Source organism: Meleagris gallopavo, chromosome 30 (genome assembly GCF_000146605.3).
Source record: "Meleagris gallopavo isolate NT-WF06-2002-E0010 breed Aviagen turkey brand Nicholas breeding stock chromosome 30, Turkey_5.1, whole genome shotgun sequence".
Lineage (NCBI taxonomy): Eukaryota > Metazoa > Chordata > Aves > Galliformes > Phasianidae > Meleagris > Meleagris gallopavo.
In genome coordinates, this window is record NC_015040.2 from 3,315,120 (window position 1) to 3,324,491 (window position 9,372).

General features: G+C 38.5%; 1 protein-coding gene across 7 annotated transcripts; it reads left to right on the forward strand.

The window, feature by feature from the left end:
- Position 1: 1 nt before the first annotated feature.
- Positions 2–9,366, forward strand: LOC100547703 (semaphorin-4D-like). 7 transcript variants are annotated; one of them, XM_019610080.2, is made up of 15 exons: positions 12–558; positions 653–943; positions 1,315–1,460; positions 1,794–1,853; positions 2,045–2,143; positions 2,445–2,544; positions 2,679–2,790; positions 3,116–3,267; positions 3,579–3,754; positions 4,872–5,028; positions 5,373–5,595; positions 6,046–6,161; positions 6,581–6,747; positions 6,899–6,951; positions 7,993–9,366. In XM_019610080.2, the coding sequence occupies exons 8-15, from the start codon at positions 3,133–3,135 to the stop codon at positions 8,607–8,609; spliced, it is 1,644 nt and encodes a 547-aa protein (XP_019465625.1). In that variant the 5' UTR covers positions 12–558; positions 653–943; positions 1,315–1,460; positions 1,794–1,853; positions 2,045–2,143; positions 2,445–2,544; positions 2,679–2,790; positions 3,116–3,132; the 3' UTR covers positions 8,610–9,366. The 7 variants fall into 7 exon arrangements, with proteins under 7 accessions (XP_019465631.1, XP_019465625.1, XP_019465626.1 ...); XM_019610086.2 differs by having other exon boundaries at positions 2–38; positions 653–1,460; XM_019610081.2 differs by having other exon boundaries at positions 653–1,460; positions 1,766–1,853.
- The last annotated feature ends 6 nt before the right edge of the window (positions 9,367–9,372 follow it).

Here is a 9,372-nt window from a genome sequence, read left to right on the forward strand (position 1 = left end):
GCGGGCGCGGGGCTGGGGGAGGAGCCGCCATCTTGGGGGTCCGTGGGCTGAGGGGAGCTGGCTTCGGGCGCTGCGGTGTGGGCTGCTGGGGGCGTTCCTTAGGGGGCTGTAGGGCGTGGTGGGATGATGTGTGGTTGAGGCGTAGCTGGAGGAGGTTAACGGGACACAAGTGCCCTGCCATACCCTCAGGGCGTGGTCCCCGAGGGAAGGGGTTGAAGCTGAATTTACTGTGGGAACCAGTGTTGGAACTGAGGTTTGTCTACTGCAATACAGGCGAAATAGGATGGCTGTGAATGCGTAGTGCTTTGAGCAGCTATCCTAGGGGCTACGAGCAATGCTGGTCAGAAGAAATTTGTTCTCAAGTGCCATGGTCTGTGCTGCTGGCCAGGAAAATGCCTCAGCCAAGGTGTGGGCAGTGTCTGTCCGTGGCAGTCACTGGGTTACAATGCAGTAGCAGGCAGATTTATTTAATAGCATTCTGAAGTTTCCAACCTGATTTATTAACTTCATTTAATTCCTAAAGCTAATTCATTTGGCTTACATCAGTGGTTTCCTCAGGTATTGGCATTTGCACACACTTGAAATCAGAAAAAGCACAGATTCTTTACAGAAAGAGGTGTGGAAGCTGGCATTGTGCTTTCTGTAATTGCAGGTGACTGCTGCCTAGCTCTGATTTTGCTTGGAATTTGCTGGAGCACTTTAAAGGTTTACTGCCAGAATTATCAGGAAATACCTGCTTTGGAGGTCTTCAGCAGGACGTCTTCAAGAACCATGAAGAAATTGTGATTATAACAAGGAATAAAAGCTGGGAAAGACATATTTCTATTTGAGTCTCAGGAAATGGGTGCCAGTGCTGTTGTCCTTTGTCTTGTTTTGCAATTAATGCAAGAGGTAAAAGCATCTGTTGGAAACTGCATTCCCAGAAAAACAGTAAAATACCAAAGTAAGTGAAAAGGAGTCATTTGATAAGCAGAAAGAAACGTAAAACAGTATTGGGGCTTCATTTCTTATTAGGGGCAGGAAGGAATGCTATTGACTGTCTCACCTCAGTGTTTGTACTTGCATTCATTTAAATGACTGAGGAATGCCCAAATGTAGTGTAATAATGGTAGTGGTGTTCATAATTCCTGTGTTAAATTGTGGAAAGAATATACATATGTTTATCTGAATACTTTGGTATTTAGGAACTCTTTTGGAAGGACATATAAGCTTTCACATTGTTTGGTTATTATTTGTTTTCAACCTGGAATTCTTACTACGTAACACTGAGTTTCCAGTGATAATTTGTTTTAAAATAACATCTATGTTTCATAGCTCTAAATGTAGAAATGTTTGTGAAAGAAGGCTTGTCCAATGTCTCCGCTCTCCTTGTGGATGAAGAAACTGATAGGCTGTTTGTTGGAGGCAGGGATGTAATATCTGCCCTCGATTTGAATAACATTTCCAGAGAAACTGCCAGGGTAAGTTAAGGACCTGCCTTTATTTTCAACCTTTTTTAAAATCAGAGCAAAATTTTGACTGTGGATTTATTTATTTGAATCTAATATACTGATTTTAACATATACAGTTTTACATTTCCAATCCTGAAACCTTATTGCTCTTTTTTTTTTTTTGAAGCCTCTTTTATACTTCTTTCCAGGTTGTTTTTTACAGCACCTTGCACTTTACAGAGGTATCTAGAAAAGTGCTTATTTACCTCAATATATTCAATATTAAGTTTATTTAGATTTTCTTTTTACACATAATTTTGAGCTAAGTTTTGCAGCATACCAACTAAGAAGTCCGTTCTGTAGGAACACTGGTTTGCTACACAGGAAAGACAACTGGAATGCATTCGTAGAGGCAAGGACAAGGTGGGTGAAACCTTAGTTTCCTCCCCTAGGTTATTAGCTAAAATCAAAATAACTTTTTTAGTAAAGAACTAAAATCAAGTTCATTTAAACCTGTTGGGTTTGTTTGTATGCTGTTAAGACCAGAAAGTTTTCAAATGCAATCTACCACAGAATTTGAGTGTGCTCTTTTTTGTTTTGTTTCATTGTTTTAGATAAGGTGCCAAAACTACATCCTCGTCCTCCATAAGATCAATGATTCCCACGTGTATGTTTGTGGGACAAATGCCTATCACCCGCTGTGTGACCACATGGTAATTATATTTGAATGTGGGTTTTACTTGAAGGAGCTCGAGTCATATGGCAGATTTTTAAGAATATGGCCTTTCTAAGAATATTTCAGTTGAAAATTAGAAACTCTCCTGGTTAGTTCTCTCATAAACACATGAAACACTAAGAAAACATTTTCCCAAATGCTATTTCTTTTTGCACGAGATTCACATTTCGATAGTTACTTCTGTGATCGTTTTCCTTTAAGTGCATTTGCCAATTGTTTCAATGTATTACGTGGGAACGATGTTTTCTTCATCCTACCAAAGTGATTGCTTGCCTTAGGTTATTCAGAGGACAAAGATGCATTTGCAAGGAAGAGCTGAAGAGAGCAGAGGGAAGTGTCCTTTTGAGCCAACTCTGAAGTATGCATCTGTTTTTGTAGGTGTGTTTTCACTGATGAAGACTTTTTGTTATCTTCATTCTATTTTTTAATATCAACCCATTTGTTCCTTAAGATTTGTCTTTTATTTTAAAATAAAGTACTTGATGCTTTTAGTTTCCTCCAAACCTTTACAGATGGGGCATTTTACTCAGCTACTTCCAATAATTTCTTGGGAACAGAACCTATAATACTTCGCAGCATGCAAAATCCTGTAAGAACAGAATTTAAAACGTCTTGGCTAAAATGGTAAGAAGCTTTTATTCATACTTCAGGCTCTTGAGCATTTGTTGGTGTATGAACCACCTCTAGAGTGTAATGGTGTGTTATGTTGGTTTGGCAGTGTCCAGAAATGGGAATTAAAAACATTGTGCCTAAGAACTGCAGTGATGAGACAAGCCTCTGTCTCTCTCAAACACAATTCCTTCTTTTAATTTTTCATATTCATAAATACTTTTCAACTCTTCACTCCACAAAAAAAGAGTTTAATTAGACTTACTTTCAAATCAATATCTGCTACTAGTGAGTTTTCTTAGTGCTAACTTAAATTGCTTTTTATATTTATGCATTTCAGAACCAAGCTTTGTTGGCATGGAAATAGTACCTGAAAGTGAGTTTAGTCCAGATGGAGATGATGATAAAATTTATGTGTTCTTCACTGAAACAGCTGTTGAGTTTGAATTCTATGACAAGATTCTGGTGTCCAGAATTGCCCGTATCTGCAAAGTTAGTGTTTGAAATACAAAGATTTTGTTTACAGTATTTCAAATGAAGTTTTGTAGTTGAGTGTTTAATGTTGTTCTAGCCAAAGAAAATTCTGTATGTTTTACTCCTGAATTTTCTCCCTCTTTTCTTTCATGCTAGAACAGAACCAGCTGCTCAGGTTGCATTTGACATTTAAACCTTTTTTCTATGTCTTAGAACTGAGATTTGTACTGAAAGGACAGCTATATTTTTTTACTACAGCAACATTATCAGATGAGAATCTACATCTGTGTTTTATGCGTTCCACAGTGTTGATGTTATTCCTTATTTAGGGTGATCTTGGTGGAAAACGCTTACTGCAGAGAAGATGGACTTCATTTTTAAAAGCCCGACTTTCCTGTTCCGTTCCAGAACTCAACTTCCATTTCAATATCATTCAGGACATCTTTTTCCTTAGGAGGAGGAAGTGGCAGGACAGCATCTTTTATGGGATTTTTTCCCAGCAGTGGTAAGATAGAGGGCTACATGTACTGCTAAGTGTGTGACGAGCTGAATCAGGGCCCTCACTTAGTTTTAATAGCCTGGGCCTTCTGGTGTTAACTCAGAACAAGGAGCTCTCAGCTGCTTACTCTGCGTGTTTAATTGGCCCGTGTTTGTTTTTCTTACAACATGATCAGACTGAGCAAACATTGTCACCTTCTGAAACAAGCTGGGATTGGTTCCAGGACCATCAATTGAACACTAATCCAAAGCTGTTACCAAGTCAGATTTTGGGAGTTACGTTTTCTCCTCTCAGATGGTGGAATAATTAATTATGTTCAAAATTACGTAATTAATTACACAAAGCCCTGGATTCTTCTGGTGTACGCTGCAGTACAGGAAATACCTGACATTTCAAGCTGCAGAATTATTCTTCTGTTCCAAAAGCAGCATTTGTCATGGCCTGCTTGTATATGTGATGTTCTGTGAAAACAAAACCAGAACTCCAAACTGCTTTCATGTTCTACGATTTACTGACCTTTTCTTACTGCTCTGAGTAAGACAAAGTGTCTCAAACTTTACCTGTCAGAAAATACCAAAGTAGCCATGAGTAACTTGCATGGTTTATAAAAGCATCAGGATGCTCAGAATGCAGTTGCATTGCATGGCTCAACCTGCTGCCACTTATTCACCAGTTAGCTTATTCTTGCTGGAGCTCACGCAGTTTTATTTCTGGTTATGGCAGGTTCCGTTCTCTGTCCTAAGAGAGGAATTTGCACAGCATTTATTCCTTTGGGTGTGGTAAAGAGACATAGAATTTGTCTAAAAGATCCTCATTTTGTTACCTATTTCAATTTATTGGAGGGTGGTTGTATGATTTTTAACAGAAACCTATTCAACACGATATTTTGTGAATGTTTTATTCCTTCAGGGAATCATGAAAACTGCAACAGAGAAATAGTATTAGGTATTTTTTGACTTGTCCTGAAAAAGATACATCTATGCATTGTGGAAACTGGGTTATTTTACACTATTTCTTTCTGTATACGTTTGTTCTTTCAATCTGGTGATCAGTTATTCTGTAATATTTCTTCCCATATAAAACCTGCTTTTATTTTGCGGGAGTTTTGTTTTTTTCTTCTAAGGGGCAGATTGGACACATCAGCTGTTTGTGCATACAGCATGGCAAGCATTCGGGAAGCCTTCTCCAAAGGAAGCTACAGGGGCCCAATAACTGTGGAACATTCCCACGTTAGATGGATGGTTTTTAGAGGAGAGGTGCCAGTTCCACGTCCTGGTGCTGTAAATACAATTTTACTTGTTCTAATTAAACAATAGTTGCTCTCATCCTTTTTTTTTTTGGTAGCAAACCATTAGTGCCTGTTTTACCAATATAAATGCTGCGTTTCTAATCAGCAGAGAGCTGCTCACTCTGACACAGGCCTCTCTCAGGACAGCTGCCCTGCAGTTCTGTTCTGCAGGAGTTGTGGGGTTATTAACTGCTTTGTAGACTGAGGAAAATAATGATTGTTCATGTTTGGAGTTAAATGGAAATACCAGTGTTTAGAAGAAAATTCAGTGTTTTTCACGTACCTTGCTGAGATGTAAAAGCAATTGTAAGCAGTTGTAATATGTTTTATTTCCAGTGTATTGATAATTTTGCCCGGAATTTGGGGTATAATACATCTTCTGACCTGCCTGACAAAGTCCTGCAGTTTGCTAGAGATCACCCTCTGATGGATGGTTCTGTAAATCCGATTGGTGAGAGGCCAGCACTACTGAAGAGGAGCTCAAACTACACCAGGATTGTGGTAGACAGAGTTACTGGCCTAGATAAGCAGACCTACGATGTTATGTTTCTAGGAACAGGTAAGGGTTTTAATTTTAGAAGATATTATTCATCTTCATGTATTTTGTGACAGATTTTTTTTGCACTTCAAAAAAATAAAAGAATTCATTAGCTTTGTTTGAAGTTTTGCATTCAGGAGCTGTCTTGCTAGTTGAATATTTTCGTACCAGTTAGATTAAATGGTTTTGGCTTGTTGGACATTAAAAGGTTCTCTTTAGAAACTTTCCATATCAAAGGAGACTTCACATAACGATATTTGCAAATTCAGGATTGTTTGAGGTCTTTTTTCCCTGGGGGGAAAAAAATCATTATTAAACGAAAAAATAAACATTGCTTTGAAGAATTCATAAATTCCTTATGCCCAGGAATGTCTGCTACATCTCATCTAATTTGAATGTGAATTATCAGGCTAAAATGTAATGCAATGTTTAAACAAGTTCATAGTTAAAAATGCATTTATTTTTATGTAGATGATGGATATTTGCATAAAGCTTTCAATTGCGATGGAGAAATGTTCATTGTGGAAGAGCTGCAGCTGTTTCTGTCCCCTGAGCCTGTACAGTTCCTGCAGCTGTCTGCTAAAAAGGTAGGGCTGCTGTCCCTGCATATGGAAAGTGATTGCTGTAATAACTTGCCTCAGGCCTTGCTCTTCTGTAGTGTTTTCTGACTTTAAATAGCCTGTAAATACCTCATAATTCTGTTTCCATCACATATTAGCTAATAACAGAAGCACAATACATGGTTTTTATAGAAAAAGAGTATGTTAGTGTAAGAATATTGCTTGTTACAAGCCTTATGATCATTAAAAGTAATAGGAAAGGAACTGTTGTTTTACATGTTACACAGGGCTGTTTTTCTCATTTATATCAGCATCTATTCTTTCAAGGATTTTAGTTTACTGTGTTTTTTTAATAAGTACTAGAGAATAATCTAAACCATGTTAGAAAGTAACAACCTAAAATCTCATTCGCCATTATGAAACAAAACTCCCTCCTACATTTCTAGGGGATGCTTTATGTGGGGGCCCTGTCTGCAGTGGTGCAGCTTCCAGTTTCGGGCTGCCAGCGATACAAGCACTGCCTGGATTGCATCCTGGCAAGAGACCCGTACTGCGCGTGGTCTCAGGCTGCCCAGGCGTGTGTTCTGCTGTCAGATCAGTCTGCTGATACAAAGTAAGTACTGCAGGTCTGACAGATTGCTTTATAAGTGCACTCCTACTGCCTGCAACACAGAACTGGGATGATTCCTAGAAATGGTGCTTTATGAGTTGGAACATTGCTCTGGTTGTTTGTTATAGTTTTGTTGATGTTTTTATTTTCCCAGGAATTTAATTCAAAATGTGAAATATGGGGATGCTTCCAGCTGCCTTAGTGTAGGTATGTGAGCTTTTATTTGAAAAATGAATCTTTTAACATCATGCAACTGAAATGTTTGTTCAGCATGTGGTCACCGGGATTCTTACACTATAAAAAACCACAATCATACTCACTGTTACTCTTTGTGAACTAATAAAGATAGGGAAAAAACCCACAATTAGTACCACCTAATGATCTTAACTCTTTCAGTCTCAGTGTCAGGCTGAAACTCAGGAAGCAAGTGTGTGCCACAGCTGAAGCTGTTCGTATCCCTCCCACGTGCACTTTGCAGAAATCACATGATGCATTAGCTGTCCTGTCAAATCTGCCACTGCTTTAGGATGCTGTTCTGCAGATAGATCACAAAAACTATTCAAAAGTACACTTAAAAAGAAGATGATTTGTTATCAGCTGTTGAAAATACTTATTTTTAGTGAAATTGGTATTCTTTTAAATGTAGAATTTCACGTGTGTGTGTGTGTTATTATTCATTGGCTTTGTAATGAGTTGCAAGATGCATGGCTTCTGTCAGTGTCACAAAATCTTACCTCCCCTTATGTCTTTTTAAAGTCTGTTGTCTGTGGTCTTGTCTGTTTGAGAGTACACCACAAATGGTACTAGGACCTCATCGGGACAATTAGAAACTTTAAAACATCTAACAGAAACATTTCACAGTCAGATCTACACAATCAGACAGATCCGTGAAGCTGTGCCATTAACAAATAGAAAAGTTGAGGCATACAAAGATTGATCTATTTATGTGTGGTTACATGTGGAGGTGAGCCAAAAGCAGATTAAAATGTGGAAGTCTTAAACTTCTGGTCCCGTATCTTTCGGTTACACATCAGCAGGAGTAAGGCCAGCCAGATGCTCTCTGTGCCCCTGTATGTCAGAGCTGGACCTCTTAGTCATGGGATTTCTTTGTCTTTACAGCTTGTGTGTTCACTGCCTGTTTTCAGACTGGTAGATTCAAACTGATATGTTTTGAAGGTGTATCTGGTTTTATACGTTAAACTAAATCTTCAATCTTCTTACTTAAAAACCTTATCTTCATAATTGCAGAGAACGATGTGAGAAAATACCTCTTTACTCTTGGAAACAATGTTCATCTGAAATGTGTTCCTCTTTCAAATCTGGCAAGAGTAGTGTGGAAGTTCAATGGGAGCCGAATTCGGGATGAGGACTCTAAATACCTCCTCTATGATGGAGGAATAGCAATATTTAATGCGACAGCGGCTGAGACTGGATTCTATGATTGCCTCTCAGTAGAGAAATCCAAAGCAAAGGAATTCTTTATCACTGTGGCCCGTTACGCCCTTTATGCACAGCAGAGTACAGAGAAGACAAATGGTAATGCTGCAACAGATAGCAATAACGAAGCAGAAGTTGTGGGATTTCAGTCTTCTGTATCAACTTATTTACTGAAAGACGCAACAAAACAGAAATCTGTGGGCAGCCAAAAGGAGAATCTTGTTTTAAAACTCCTGTGTGCAGGTTTTGCTCTTCTTTTCTTTTTCTTGTTCATTTGGAATTTCTACAAGGGCCATATATCTCTGCCTTGGAGGATCAGAGAGACCAGCTCCAAAGACACCAATGCAGACTTGGAAAACCCAGAACTGACCACAGAAAGATCAGAGGCTGTAAGAGAGAGTTCAGCAGTACAAGCAGACATGTCTTAATGAATAAATGCTTGTGAGTTTTTCTCAAGGAGTTCAGCACAGTGCAGGCTGTGCTGTGTGAGCAGCTCATGGAGCTGCTTGGTTCAGATGACGTTTCCTGCGAAGGAATGTGGAATGTAAATTTGGGTAGGAGTCAGAGCTCAGAACTGAAGATGACAAGCTGCATTGTGCGTTGCATAGTCATGTTACCAGCTGGTTCTTTTAGAAGCAAAATGCCTTTTTGACACATTAGAACCATAAGAATAATTTTTTTTTTAAATTGATGCTGATCCACTTTTTTGTGTTGTTGGAGTCGCCCAATTACAGAAATTAATACTTCAGAAGCTAATAATACTTAGCATTTAGTGCCTTTCACCTTCAGACTTTGTGTTTAATCTACGAATAGCAACTAATTAAGTCTCCCAATGCCCCAAGAGGTTGCTACTACCCTCATTTTTCATCAGGTTAAATTACTTGTCACTGACCATAGTATTGGTGTCAGATCCAATGCTTTGTTAGAAGTCCCTGAGTCATCTTCACATCTTTCTCTATTTTCCTCTCTTTTCTCTTTATTTAACTGTTTTAAAAACTTCCCATACATTTATTTTTCTAATGTGCTTTTAGTGATATTATGATGCATCTTTTCTGTCCAGAAGTGTCATGAACTGACGTAAATACTGCCTAAATTGTTCCGGATTTATTTCTGAGGTTTGGTCAGAACTCAAACTGTGTAGCTCCTTTTGTTAAAGGCCGTTGAAAGTTGAGCTATTTTTTTTTTTTTTTT